The 15,596-nt window shown below is 40.7% G+C and overlaps 1 protein-coding gene and 1 long non-coding RNA gene across 5 annotated transcripts in view; one reads left to right on the top strand and one right to left on the bottom strand.

Moving 5' to 3' along the window:
- The window catches only part of RETREG1 (reticulophagy regulator 1), a 156,625-nt gene extending 148,296 nt beyond the window's left edge, over nucleotides 1–8,329 (top strand). For all 4 annotated transcript variants that reach the window (XM_077116880.1, XM_077116881.1, XM_077116882.1 and 1 more), the window contains 3 exons: nucleotides 631–695; nucleotides 938–1,064; nucleotides 4,066–8,329. In XM_077116880.1, coding sequence (XP_076972995.1) covers nucleotides 631–695; nucleotides 938–1,064; nucleotides 4,066–4,562 — 689 coding nt within the window. In that variant the 3' untranslated portion in view covers nucleotides 4,563–8,329. The remainder of the gene's footprint in view (nucleotides 1–630; nucleotides 696–937; nucleotides 1,065–4,065) is intronic.
- Nucleotides 1–15,596, bottom strand: part of LOC143647180 (uncharacterized) — a 30,965-nt gene that overhangs the window by 14,840 nt on the left and 529 nt on the right. Inside the window, exon 2 of the long non-coding RNA XR_013157899.1 lies at nucleotides 15,344–15,499. This is a non-coding gene — a long non-coding RNA (uncharacterized LOC143647180). The remainder of the gene's footprint in view (nucleotides 1–15,343; nucleotides 15,500–15,596) is intronic.

Here is a 15,596-nt window from a genome sequence, read left to right as displayed (position 1 = left end):
TTTTTATTTTTCTCAGGCATTTCAGTAAATTGACTTTATTTAAAATTGTCAGGAGTTAGGAAAGGGTTAAGCAACTGTATATTTTGGTATTTATGACTCATTTACATTTGCTTTATTTTGGGCTGGACTGTTGTTAATAAAAAAATTGATAAGGTAAGGAAGAATATGGGAGCCATTTAAGAGGGAGTTGAAAAAACAGGGAAAAGAAACAGAAATAGAGGAAAAAACAAGGAGATCATTTTTCACTTCTTAACTGGGCTTATAGACTTATATACATCATGCATGTCAGACTCCCCTGGAGGGTTTATTAAAGAAAAGATGGCTGGGCCCCTCCCCACAGTTTCTGATTCAACAGTTTTGGGTAGAGCCTGGGAATTCAAATTTCTCACAAGTTCCCAGGGATGCTGATACTACTGATCCTGGGACAGAAGTTTGAGAACCATTGATAAAGACCATTCCCTTTGAAATCAAACATTTTACAAATACATGAAGCCTTTTATGTGAAAACATTTAAATAACTAGAGACATTGAGCATGTAAGGAATAGGGGGTAAAAATATATATAATGGGTAAAACACAGATGTCTAAGCTGGCTGGGAAACTGAGAGCTTCCAATTTTTTTTCTCAACAGAAGCAGATAAAGAAAAAAGTCACAAAGATGACAGTGAATTAGATTTTTCAGCTCTTTGTCCTAAGGTATTTTTTAGTTTTCAATTGTTTTTTCCTGTGTGGTTTGACTTATAAATGTATTTATGTGCACCAAAGCTGAATGATTCCTCTTGTATCTATATATAAGGTGACTGAACAATTTCAACAGGAAGATATCCATCTGGTTTTTATTATTCTGAAAATTTTGGTCTTGAGAGGGATGTTTCAAAAGATTTCCCTCAGAGGTTTAAAAGATGTCATTGGTACTTATCTCACTTCTGTTAACACAGATTAGCCTCACAGTTGCCGCCAAAGAGCTGTGTGTATCTGACACAGATGTATCAGAGATGTCCTGGACTGATAATGGGACATTTAACCTTTCTGAAGGATACACTCCACAGACAGACACTTCCGACGGTACGTTAAGATTTCTGGATACTCTAATTTTATTATTATTATGAGTACATGTGAAAATATTTAATTTCTTTCAGCTGTTAAATGGATAAAAAGTGGTATTTTATGAATGAAATAATATACAATACCTCTATAAAAAGCAATGATGTACTGGGGGTTCAAGGATAGTTCAGTGGTAGAATTCTTGCCTGCCATGCAGGAGACCTTCGTTTGATTCTCAGTCCATGCATTTCCCCCAAAGCAAACAAGCAAAACAAACAAACATTCAACAAATGGTGCTGCAATAATGGGATACTCACATGGAAAAATAATGAAATGTGACTATACAGCATATATATATATATATATATATATATATATATATATATATATATAAAACAGCAATGATGTACTGATAAATGCTACACACTGGATGAACCTTGAAAATATTTAGTTTGTAAGCTGCCAGAACGCAATATACCAGAAATGAACAGTTTTGTTTTGTTTTCATTTTTATAGTTTTATTCACACATCATACAATCCAACCTAAGTGTACAGACATGCCTTTGCCACCATAATCTATATGAAGCAATTCTTTTTCTTACACAGAATCCACACCCCATGCCCCCTGCCTGCTGACATTTACTTTTGGCATAATGCCTCTGTAGAATGTTTTTTAAAGGGGGAATTTATTAAGTTGCAGGTTTTCAGTTCTAAGGCTGTGCAAATATCCAAACTAAGGCATCCAGGGAACGATGTCTTGGCTCAAGAAGGCTGAAAACATTTGGGGTTTCTCTCTCACCTAGGAAGGCACACAGCAACTTCTCCTAGCTTTCTCTCCTCATTTCATAAGGCTTCCCTAGAGACATTTTCCTTCTGCATCTCCAAAGGTCTCTGGCTATATGGGCTGTGTTGGCTCTGAGCTTTTTCCAAAATAGTTCCCTCTTAAAGGGCTCTAGTAAACAACCCCACCTTGAATGGGTGGAGATACATCTCCCTTAAAACCATCTAATCAAAAGTTACCACCCACAATTGGGTGGGTCACATCTCCATGGAAACAATCAAAAAGATCCTACCCAGCAATGCTGAATGAGGATTAAAGGACATGGCTTTTCTAGGGTACCTAATAGCTTCAAAACAGCACACATGTAAAATGAAAGACACCAGAACTCAAAGGGCCATATAGTGTGTGATTCCATTTATATGAAATGTCCAGTCTAGGCAAATCTATAAAGACAAAAAAAAAAAAAAATAGATAAGCAGCTTTCAGGGACTGGGGGAAGAGGGCAATGGGAAGCAACTGCTAATGAGTATGGGGTTTCTTTTTGAAGTGGTAAAATGTTCTAGAATTAGATAGTGGTGGTGGTTGCACAACTGTGAATATACTAAAAAGCACTGAATTGTAAGTGTTATGGAATATGAATTGTATCTCAATACTGATGTTAATTTTTAAAGTATGAAAAGAAACTTAGTCAATGTCCAAATCTGCCTTTATTGTGAAAATAAAAACTTTGACAATGAAAAAAAATTGACTTCTTAAATATTCAGTGGCATTGTTTATAGCATAAACAATGCTATAAACATGTAGCATATAGTCAGCCCTAGACCTTACTAAGAGAGACTGAAATATAGGGAACAAGTGCCCCAGTCCAAAGCTTGCTCCAGGATTTCTCATATTTTCTCTTTATTTTAAAATTTGTTAAATCCAATTTAAAATAGGGTAGCATAGTATTCTCTGCTAATGTGAATTGAGGTACAGACCACATCAGTAACCTTAAGTGAAAAACAACTCTTGTGTGCAGTAACTTTAGATTTTACTACTCTAATAGGATTTTTCCATGTCCTCTCAACCACATGCTGAAAGCATGAGCAGACTATAAAAGGGGATCATAAATAAACCGTGTTATATTTGTTTTTCAAGTAAGAACACACTCTCTTTTTCTATATGAAGGAGGGAAGCTGTGCAGTAATGTGAATGAAGACTGGTATGGAGACCCAAGTGTAATCTTGCCTTTGTCACTAGCTAACTGCGTGACCTTGAACAGGTGACAATTTATGTGGACCTCAATTTCCTGTAAAATGCTTTGGAGGAGTAGCATCATTGAAGCCCACTCAAGTTCTCTATCTTTCAATATGTACAACTGGTCACATTAAAAACCAGGGTAACATTGTACTTTGTTCTTAAGCATCCCATCTCAGACTTATATAACAAAAGGGGCAACAGTTAATCCAACCCACGTGTAAATCTTCTCATTAAATAGATTAAATTGAAGATTTCATATCATTCTTGAAAGGAGTTAACTATTATACTAAAAGATTTTCACCTGTTTATCTATGAAAATTAAAAAATAATAAAATCACTGCCTGTCTCCTAACCTGACGTTGCTTTCAAAGGTACTGGATGTTAAAAGTATTCTTATATATATGCAGGGCCAGAGTTTGGTTAAATAATATGGTCAATTCCAGCTGTATTTATGGAGAATCAAATGTTTCCATAATCTTTTGCATTAAATATGGAATAGAAGGCACAGCAGGCTTCTTTTATTCCAGTGTTTTAACACAAGGTGGTGATACTCAACTTGCCCTCCAGTTATAAAAACGCTGAGGTTGGAGAACATTCACCATTTGCTGTCCTATAATCCACAGAAATTTCCAGTTAAAGTATTTCCTATTTCATGATCATACATTTCCATATTGACTTAAGCTAAACTATTCCCATCCCATATGCAGAATGGAATTTTTGTTTACAGTAAACATTTAAGCTTTAGTCAAAACCCCAACCTTTTGTTAGACAAGGTTGATTAGTAAGTCATCCCATACAATGTTTTTGTGCTTAGCAGAGAAGTCAAAGCTGTAGGGACTCTGTATAGTATGTGTGGTTAAGTTGATTCAAGTTGACTGAGGAAGCTAGATGAATGCCAACACTGGCCAGGAGGTTCAGATTATAATCAGTTCTGGGACACAGCTCTTTCATATCAAATGTGTATTGGTGCTTCAGCATGACTGTCTGTTATACATTTCACAGATCTTGACCGACCTAGTGAGCGTGAAGTTTTCTCTCGAGACCTTTCCGACTTCCCATCTGTAGAAAACGGTATGGGAACAAATGATGAAGATGAAGTGAGCTTTGGCTTGCCTACTGAGCTCAAGAGAAAAAAGGAACAGTTGGACAGTGGTCCCCGGCAAAGCAAAGAGAGGCAGTCAGCGGCTGGTCTCACCCTTCCACTGAACAGTGACCAAACATTTCACTTGCTGAGCAACCTAGCTGGGGATGTCATCACAGCTGCAGTGACTGCTGCTGTCAAAGACCAGTTAGAGGGGATGCAGCAAGCACATTCTCAGGCAGCCCCCAGCCCGGGAGAGGACACAGACACAGAAGATGGTGATGACTTTGAACTACTTGACCAGTCAGAGCTTGATCAAATTGAGAGTGAATTGGGACTTACACAAGACCAGGAAGCAGAAACACAGCAAAATAAGAAGTCTTCAGGCTTCCTTTCAAATCTACTGGGAGGTCATTAATCTGGGAGTCAGCTTGCAACAGAACACAAATAAACCACCAAAAAATTTCAAACAAGCAAAAAAAGAAAAAAAAATTGAACTGTGAGCTTTAATGATTACTTTAGTTTTTTTGTCTCTATTTTCCATTCTGCAGTGAATTAACTGGATATATATCAGCTGACACTGATAGGTTGATATTTCTGATAGTTATTTTTAGGTAATAAGCATGGAAATGAACTTTATACACACACACACACACAACACACACACTGTGGGGTCAGAGATAAATATTAGAGGATGTTTTTAAAACAAAAAGAAAACACCAAATTGTTGAAATCCTTCTGTAAGTATTCTTATTTTTCTTTAAATTAATTTTTCAAGCATGCAAAACAGTTGTTATTCGCTGACAAATATTAACAATTAATTGTGAATACGTGCTGTATCAGCTCCCTTGTTCCTAAAACTTGGAAACAGTTAAAACAAAACTTTCGGTAGACTTTGATGTCAAAAGTAAAAAAATTATCAATGTATCTTTAGTTGAAGGACTTGGGAAATACTTAAAATTTCCTAGAAAAAAATTTTAAATATATTTACTCTGGATAGGCTGATACATTTCCATGTTATTTCTGCAGTTGTAGACTTTGGCTTACTGTCCAGTGGCATGCTCCATTGACTGCCATCTCTAGTTTTGCAATGGGTGGCATTAACCCATAGAAAGCAAGTAGTTGTATATCACATAGACGCTGGTTATGATGTACACAAACGTTCTGCTGTTTTGTCGTTCATCTGTCATATGTTGTAATAGGGATGTTGTAATTGCGGATGTATTTTGCCTGCTCAGATCTAGGTTACATCTCATCTTTTATATTATGTCTTGGAATAAGTTTTCTGAAACTGAAACTGGTTCCTGATCTGTTTTATGAGTGATGTGGTCATCAGCAGTACAGAAATAATTAATAACCCTGTTTCCCTGATCTGCAGAGAATAAAGGCAAGGGCTTATTAGTTATATTTATTTGCCATTTAAGTCTAAATATGTAATTTGTTTCTTATCCAGAAGCTAGAGTATATTTTTGCTTTATTTTAAATTTTTTAGATCATCTTTAAATAACCAAATTTGACTTACAGTTTTTAACAAAGGACTAAAAAGAGAAATCAAGCTATTTTATCATTGTAGTAGAAACTTTTAGTAGCTTTGAGGGACCATGTCAGCAACTACAAAAAATCCCTTAAATTTTTAGGTACAGCTGGCATTGCTATGGTGTCTACAGACATCTGACACCCTCAGAAAGGAAGGATAATCCAAGAATATAGGAAATCTGTTTTCCCTCCTTTCATTTTATCCCTTCTCCATATATTTCTAAAGACTAATTATAGGTAATGCAATGTTTTAATGTAGCATCTTTTATTTATTTTTTCTTTCTGAGGTATTAAGGTATCTAGACTCAATTTTGCCAAATGTTTAAGGAAGAAAAGTTACTGAAAACTTGCTTTTTGTGATTGCCTATGCTTATGTATCATTAGTGCCTCGTGACTGTGTTTGATGTCCCTTATCGATACAAAGTGAGCCTGTGCCTTCATTATCTTGCCTATTTTGGTACAAATGAAAACTTGGTGTTAGATCTATGATCTGTGTGGTTCTTGGAGGAACATACCTGAATTCAATTCAATCACAGTTTCTGGACATGAAAAAAAAATACAGTCACAAATTTATAAAATAGCTGTTATTGGGTTTCTTTTTTCTAAGTATGTGTTTCGTTTTTTAAAACTATTCTTGGCTGTGAAGTCACAAAGGTTTAAAGATTTCAGTTTCTTCACTGAGGAGAAAGCAAGATGTTAAATAAGCCTGGTAATTAAAGAATATGTTACAAGTCACTGGACAAACTTGCAAGGAGAGAAACTCAAGGGCTGATAATCTGTGATAATCATATGAACTGTAAAGCTAGAATAAAATGTTATAAAGTATAAATAAAGGGGGATTGGGAATGCAGAGGTTGGTAGGGTAGAAAACTGTTCCCAGCACTGTGGAGGGAACATAACTAGCTCTCTATAGACAGCATTTTAACCTATATGCACTTTAGTATTACTCAGTCAAGACTATTAGTGAATACAAGTTTATACAATAATGATACTCTTCTCAGTACTTTCAATTCAAACAAACACATAAGTTGAGGGTTTTTATTTTTGTGGGTTTTTATTGGGGGGGGGCGAGGGGTGTTGTATAAATTCCTGTTTCTGGTTTTAAAATATCAAACAGTACAGTAGGGGACTACATATCCTTGAACATGAGAATTTATATCAATAGCAATATTTCCCCAGTATCAGAACATATATGATTATACATGAATATACAACAGGAAGAGCATACACTGGTCATGTATTTTGATATGAAACATTAAAACGGAACTCAAGAAGGGAAAGCTTGCTCTAGAGGATCAATCCAGGCTTGAAGCAGTGCTTATATTCTCATTCTAAAAAAAGAAATCTTTTTTTCTTACACTGAAAACCTTCTCGAGTTTTTAAAAACTGCCCTCTTCTCAGTTTAGAATATTAGGAAAAGTGTTTCTTTTTTTTTAAATGGGCAGGCACCGGGAATCGAACCCGGGTCCTCGGCAGGCAAGAAAGTGTTTCCTTTTATAAGGTTTTGCAATTGGCTATTATCCTTAACATATTTAGGCAGCTCACTTTTATATTTGAAATAATTTCTTTCTTTTAAAAAGTGGCAAATGCCAGCATGCTACTGGTTTTAGGCAAGAAACAAATCCACATTTAAGAAAAAAAGTGATTAAAAAATTTTTTCTTTTCTATTCATAATTTTGGTATATTTATAAATACAAATACACAATTATATTTCTTTACACTGTTCTAGCTGTTTTAGTAGGATAGGAAAGTATTCTGAAAACCCTAACTGAACTACTTTTAACATCATTTGTTTCACAATGAAGTTAGAAAGTCTCAAGACTGTATTTTTTAATGTCTTTTCTCTATTTCTACCACAGCATTTACATCAAGAAGAAAAGTTGGGAATATGGGTGCTGGTTCTGACATTAATATTATGGCCCCAGGATAGAATGTCAAAGTCACATAACATCCCTCAGCCACAGCCTCAGTTTCCCCAAACATAAAATAAGGAAGTTCATTCTTATTCTCTCACAGAGGGATGTTTTGAGAATAGGTTTGGAGAGAAAAAGAAGTGTCTGCATCTCTTTCAGAGGGAAAAAATTAAAAGGCTGTATAAAACCAAGATAGTGACTATTTTTATGACTTTCTGCTGGGCCATCCTTTCAAACATTAAAACAAAGACAACAACTGTCTATTCACAAGAAAACTCTGAGAAGTTCTTTTCATGACTCTCATGGGCCTACCATTTCTTCTGGCTCACAGTGCAATAATTGCTTGTAGCATAAAAGGGATGGAGGACAGTGATGCAAAAAGTTCAGCTGGCTGAAGTTTTGTATTATTCATTTTTAACGGTTCTAAAACCTACTAGCTTGGGACTCTGAGAAAGCCACCTCACATCTCTTGTGCCTGACTCATCTACAGAATTACGATAAAATAGAGCCTACCTCATAGGATATTGCAAGGATTAAGTGTCTAACCCTGAGTTCAGCAAACTACAGCCTGTGGGCCAAATCTGGTCCAATGTATGTTTCTGCAGAGCCTGCAAGCTAAGAAGGATTTTTACATTTTTTAAATAGTTGAGAAAAATCAAAATAATGTTTCCTGACATGTGAAAAATGTATGAAACTCAGACTTCAGCATTCATAAATAAAGTTTTACTGGAATACAGCCCATGCGCATTCATTTACATACTGTCTATAGCTGCTTTTAAACTATAACATCAAAGTTAAACAGTTACGATAGAGACCAGAGAGCCACACAGCCTAAGATATTTACCATCTCGCCTTTTACAGAAAAAGTTTTCTAACCCTTATTTAAGACATAGCAAACAATTATAGTTAGGTTCATGTTTAATCCTCATGACTCTATAATTAGATGGTATTAATCAAATTTTGCAGAAGGGCAGGGTGAAATTTCTAAAATTCTAAGTTCACATAGCTAGTAAGGGGAGAAGCCATTCTGACCCTAAAGCCTATTCTGTTTCCACTGTATCACTTAATCTAGTATTTTGTTCTGTTTCTGATACATTGGGAATGATCATAATTTTAAACAGTTTAACAGAATTTCACTAAGTAATAGATTGATTATATTTTATTTTGTATTTTTGTTTCAGTAATGCTGTGATAAATGGGCTTTGTTGTAAATTCCAATTCCTTGTTAATTTATGAAACAGAATAATCTAGTTTCAGCCAAACTAGACTATACTCTTCCTAAATATGCCCCCAATTTTCCTCCCTCCCACTGTTTCTTCTATCTGATTTACCTTTCTTTTTCCACTTGCAAATGAAGTCCTAAATTCTCCATCTGAAATGTCAACTCCTTAATGAAAACTGTTCTGGTATCTAATTGGATATCTCTCTTCTAAATCCCCATTGCCACTTTTGTTGCATCAGACAATCTTCATTGTATTATAATTCATTATGTATTTCTTACCATCCCTAGCAAATCATAAAAATTCCTGAGGGCAGGGGTGGCTTAATTTTTTTTTTTTACCAGTAGAATATCACAATGAATAAGTAGCACAGGGAGAGATTATGCAAGATATTGAAAGCTAGGGAAAGGACTCTAAATTTTATGTTAAGGGCAACAGACCACCATTCTTGAACAGAATGACAGACAGGGTGGGGGTTGGGGGTAGGGAGGTGGAAATGGATTAGGAATATCAGTTTGATTATCTGTATTGTAGGCTAGACTAAGGGAAAGCGATTAAGGCTATCTAGGAGACTACAGAAGGGCAATATGTTGGAAAATTAATATGGTAGTGGAAGCAATGACTATTTAAAGAGGAAAAGTGAAGTATCTGTGGAAAGTTCAAAGCTGCAGAAATGGGAAGATCATGGAAATGGACTGGAGGAGGCATGGAGGAAATAACCTAACAAAAAGATGCTGAAAGAATCATAAAAGTAATAAACCACTATTATCCAAAGTTCTTTACAGAGTCATCTTCTGGTTTATCTTTTAGGAAACCTTGAAGATATACATTGTTTTGCTTATCCTAGTTGATAATTAATGATAGCTACATTCTTAAAATGGACGTACTGGAAGAATATGTCCCTAACCCCGCCTCCCCCCCCAAAAAAAACAAACTTCATGTCTTCTTGGAACTTCAGAATGTGGCCTTATTTGAAAATAGGGTCCTTGCAGATGTAATTAGTTAAAATGAGGTTATACTGGATTAGGGTGTGCCTTTTTAAGAAGAGAGAAATTTGGACACAAAAACAGAGGGAAGATGGCAATGTGATGACAGAAGTGCAGGCTGGATTTATGGTGATATAAACCCAGTAAGCCTGCAGCTACGAGAAGCTGGAACAGGGAAGTAAGTATCCTCCCCTCAGGCTCTGGAGGCAGCATGGCCTGTCAACACCTTGACTTCAGACTTCCATCCTCCAGAAATTAGAGAATCCATTTCTGTTTTAAGTCACTTAGTTTGTGGTACTTTGTTATGGTAGCTCTAGGAAGCTAATATTGTGGGTATTTGTCCAGAGGGCTCAGATGTTTTCAAAGATTTCTGATAATCTCAAAATCAAGTTTTTCTTAATTGTTGCACTATAAAATAATAGTCATTTTGCAAATATTGAACATTCTATGTACCTGCAGTGTTCTAGCATTGGGGTATACATCAGTGAAAGCAGTTCCTGCTTTGATGGAGCTTATATTCTAGTTGGGGACAGACTAACATACAGGATGATTGACCATCTTGGTTTGGCCAGGATTGAGGGGTTTTCTGGGATGCAGGACTTTCAGTGCTAAAGCTGGAAAATCAGTGACATACAAATGCTAATGGTAGCCAATCTCCCCAGGTGGGCCCCCCAAATCCCTACCACATTATATTCATTCCCTTATGTAATCCTCCTCCACATTAAATAGGGCTGACCTACCCAAGTGACAGAATATTGTGGAAATGACTGTATGCCATTTCCAAAGTTAGGTCATAAAAGACAATGTGGCTTCTACTTTGCTCTCTAGGGGAAGCTAACTGCCATGTTATAAGAAATTCATATAGTCTTAAAGAAAGGTACACCTGGGGAGGAACTGGGACTCCTTGCTACCAGCTGTCCGCGACTTCTCGTTCGGCTTCTGATTCCCGGCCGGCGAAGGGAACAGGAGGGGAGAAAGAGACAGGCGCAGGCAAACCGACTCGAGTGATAAACACGGGTTCGAGGCACGCAACGGTTGTGAGCACAGACCTTTACTGGAGTTAAGCTTGCATTCTCTGTTACAGGTTCCACGCGGGACAGAATACCCCGCGGGGGAACAACCTCTATGCGGCCGTCAGGTACGGCTCCCTGTGGGTCGTCTCCACCCACCCTGTCCGGGTAACCTCTTATATACTGTGCCCAAACCCAATAGGTTAGTGCCACGTATACAGAGGTGATTGGAAGATAGGGTTGGTGGGCGCGTGCGTCATACGCGGAAACAGGATGCGGGCGCCATCTTGACTCACTCGATGGGCGGGGGGAACTCTAGAGCAGGCTGCAGCGCGACCACTAGGCCTGACCCGGGAGGCGGTTCTCCACATCTCCCCCTTTTTTATTATTTCTGGTCCGTAGACCCTTTCTTAGACCCAGTGTCTCCATTGATGAGTGAGCTCCCGTGAGCTTGATTAGCCCACTACTTGTTTTGGTGCTTTGGGGAGTCTGGACTAGGCTTGCTAGGCACCAACCAGAATGCACTCCTCATATAGAGACCGGAGAGCCCGTGAACTGGAAACCACGTGACTCTCCCTGCAGTGCTTCGCCTCGCAACTGGGCTAAGCGGGGCTCAGGAGAGCGGCAACCAGAGTCGAGGGTGTCACTAGATGTCTCTGTGCAATGGCCGGAGTCTAGTCTGGCCAGGACCGTGACTCTGCCTTAGAGATCATCCTTTAGACAAAAATTATGACTGCTGGTGCCGCCTTTTACACCCGGGACACGGCCATGGGCTTTGCAGCAGATCCTGTTTTCGAGCGCCCCGCCCTGAGTGGCCGGGATGGACCGTCCGGTGAGGGGGAGGACCGGGCAGCGGGATGGTCGTTGCCAGGAGCATCAGGGGCGAGTGACATAGCCAACATGGTAGTGACACGTAATTGCTGCTGTGTCTGGAACAAGCGTTCTAACAAACATTTAACAGTGACTAATCCCACTAATAGTCCCACCGCTACGAGAATCCAAGTAGTCAAATTGGGCCAAGAGAACCAAGAGGTGACTCGGTTCCACAGACTTTGTACAGTCTCGCCCAGTTCGGAAAGGTCGAAGGCAACGGGGGTTAACTTGATCTTCCCAAGCACTTTAAGGTCTGATTCCACCTGTTGGGAGAGTGGGGGGTATTAAAACTGGTCCCCCCTTCTAAACAGTCGGAGGGTGACTGGCGTTTTCGTTGCCATCTCGTCAGTCGCCGCCGTCATCAGCAGAGTTGGAGGCCTGATCTGATGGTTCAGGTTGAAGGCTTGTTGGTTTTTTGGGCAACAGCTCCGTGGCCTCCTCGGGCGATGTCACGGTTCTCACCAGTCTTTCCGGAACCCACACTGGTTGACGTCCTGGCTCCTGGGGAAAAACACAAACAGAGCCTCTGGCCCAGCTGAGCACTGGGTCAGGGCCTTGCCATTGTCCTGACAGGACATCCTTCCAACGGACTAGACCTCTATGTGGAGGACTCGGAGTAGTGTGCTGAAGAGCAGGTGTCATTCCTAGTGAATTTTCATTTAAAAAATTATATGTAAATAAGGCTACAGACAGTTGAGCCTTCGGGGACAAGCCGTGGCCTATTCCCCCTTTCTGTTTTTTGAGCAAGTCTTTAAGAGACCTGTGTGCTCTTTCAATGATTCCTTGCCCTTGAGGGTTGTAGGGGATACCATGTTTTAATTGCACTTCCATATTTTCACAAAATCTTTGGAAGGCTTTGCTGGTGTAAGCGGGTCCGTTGTCTGTTTTTAATATTTTCGGCTTACCCCAAGCTGCCCAAGCGGCAAGGCAGTGTGCAATTACTTGGTGGACTCTTTCTCCTGATTCGGCAGAGGCAAATAAAACTTGAGAACAAGTATCCACTGACACATGCAGGTATTTAACTTTACCATGCTCTAAGTGATGGGTGACATCCATTTGCCAAATGTCTCCCGGGATGAGACCTTTAGGGTTAACCCCAACTGAAGGGACTGCTCTTTGTTCTACACAATTTCCGCACGCTCGGACTATATCTCTAGCTGTCGCACGTGGTATATTAAACCGCCTAGCTAGGGTACCTGCATTGATGTGAAATCTGTCATGGAATTCTCGGGCTTGCTGATATGGTGTCAGCGCAGGGAAGATGTGTGGCTGTCGAGTGGCCACATCTACTATGTGATTTCCTTGTGTCATGGGACCAGGCAGGCCTGTATGGGCCCTAATATGAGTTGTGTAAAAGGGATGTTGTCTAGCACGTATTGTCTCTTGAAGTTTGAGAAAAAATGGTCTTACTGAGGAGGAGTACTTTATAATGCCTACTGTCTCTAAAACTTTTACAGAATTTACGACGTACAAGGAATCAGAAACAATATTCAGGGGGCCGGCAAATTCTCTCAGGACTGTAATAATGACTTGTAATTCTACCCACTGAGGTCTTTTCGATTGGAATAATACTGTTTTGGGAGTGGAGAATGAACAAAGTAATCTGTAACTGACTGTAATCAATTAGTTGTAACTTCCACTGCACTCGGACCAGCCTGTAGGGGGTTCCGGGTCTCGCAAAGGAGGGCCACTGTAATTACTTAATTCGGCCACCAGAGGGAGCCCGTGGTGAGGGTTTTTGGCGAGATTACCAAAACCATTCACCGGAAGCCGCCGCGCCCCTGCAGCAGGCGCTGGCGGGGCGGAAGGCTGCGTGGGTGAGACAGGGGGCCTCCCCCAATCGATTAGCGGAGGCGCTTCCGCCCCCTCGTCTTCATCGCCATCTGACTCTGAGTCAGAGCTGTCTGAACTATCGCTTGACTCTGGCGGCTTGCGTTTACGGGAGCCGTCCGCAGACGAAACTGACTGAGTTTCTTGGAGCGCGTGCCGTGCCTGCAGCAGGGCGGAAGACGGACTGAGGCCTGAAGTAGACTCTGCCTCAGGGCAAGCACGGACGGTTTCCCAGATAGGGACCAGGATCGGGTCCATACAAAGGCCCGTCCGGCGCGCCCGTTCTATGTCATTACCAAGTTTTAACCAAGAAGGCAGACTAAGGCTCCCGGAGTGGGCGAACCAAGGTGCAAAAGCAGCAACATCGTCTAAGAACCGCAGGAGGGAACTCTTCCTAACCGAGATACCCCACTGCTTCAAAAGGGTCTTTAAGGGAGGTAACAAGGGTGAACTTCCTGACTGCCCCATGCTTGCAGTCGGCACTGGACCTTAATCACTCGGAGAGCTCTTCCGAGTCCCCGGGGCTACCTGAAAGCCCGCGGGCCTTAACTCTCACGTAATAAGAAGTACTCACCTTCTCGCGGTGATCAGGCGCGGGAAGTCCGCTGCGAACTCAAGAAGCACGTCCTCCTCAGTTCAAGAAGAGACAGTACGGCTCTCCTTGCAGAAGAGGTGTCGAGAGAGGAGGTTCCCCGTACGGGCCACCACTTGTCCGCGACTTCTCGTTCGGCTTCTGATTCCCGGCCGGCGAAGGGAACAGGAGGGGAGAAAGAGACAGGCGCAGGCAAACCGACTCGAGTGATAAACACGGGTTCGAGGCACGCAACGGTTGTGAGCACAGACCTTTACTGGAGTTAAGCTTGCATTCTCTGTTACAGGTTCCACGCGGGACAGAATACCCCGCGGGGGAACAACCTCTATGCGGCCGTCAGGTACGGCTTCCTGTGGGTCGTCTCCACCCACCCTGTCCGGGTAACCTCTTATATACTGTGCCCAAACCCAATAGGTTAGTGCCACGTATACAGAGGTGATTGGAAGATAGGGTTGGTGGGCGCGTGCGTCATACGCGGAAACAGGATGCGGGCGCCATCTTGACTCACTCGATGGGCGGGGGGAACTCTAGAGCAGGCTGCAGCGCGACCACTAGGCCTGACCCGGGAGGCGGCTCTCCACAACCAGCCATGCAAGTAAGCCATCCTGGAAGTGGATCCTTCAGCCCCAATTAAGGCTTCAGTTGAATTCAGCTCTGGCCAGCATCTCTACTGCATTATTAGAGCCCTTGAGCCAGAATATCCAGCTAACCCCAATTCAAATTCCTGACTTACAGAAACTTTAATCAAAGTTAGCTGATTTAAGTTACTAAATTTTGGAATAATATGATGCAGAATAAAAAATAATAGTGTTAGAGAAGAAAATTATGTCTGATAAGGACTTAAAAAGTTGGGGATAGGCACTATTTTTGATAAGTGGTTCGGATAGGCTCCTCTTGCAAAGGCATTTGGGCAGAGATCTAAAAAGTCAGGGAGCTAGCCAGCAAAAGAACATTCCAGACAGAAGAAGAAAAATTTCCATGACTTAATACCAGCAAAAAATGTTTACTTAACCGTGCAAGAGGAATACTAAATTGTCAGTGGGACTGACCTGAGGTGAGCAGGGTGGGGAGAAGGGCATGGTAGGAGATCAGAGGTAGAAGTAGGGGTGGGAGCTTGCAGAATAGAAAGTAAGGCGTTTGAGTTATTGAGTCACCAGAAGCCACTGGAGAGGTTTTGAACAAAAAGCAGCATGACCTGACATATATATACATATACATATTTTAATTTTTAAAAATTACCTCTATCTTTCGATGCTACTTGGATTCTGAACACGTAATGTCAAATTCTATAACAAAGCCCACTGCTTCGGCTAGGCTGTGCAGTTGAATCCATGAAGTCCCCAAACTTTGAGACAACTCATCACATGAAAGGAAGCAAGTCCGAACTGAGATGTACTGTTATGTCAACAAAGGAATGTAAAATATCTCATTAATTCTTTCAGACTGATTACATGCTTAAATGATTTATTTGGGATCTTTTAGGCTACATAAA

Source organism: Tamandua tetradactyla, chromosome 9, assembly GCF_023851605.1.
Source record: "Tamandua tetradactyla isolate mTamTet1 chromosome 9, mTamTet1.pri, whole genome shotgun sequence".
Classification (NCBI taxonomy): domain Eukaryota; kingdom Metazoa; phylum Chordata; class Mammalia; order Pilosa; family Myrmecophagidae; genus Tamandua; species Tamandua tetradactyla.
This window is presented reverse-complemented; position numbering and strand designations above follow the sequence as displayed.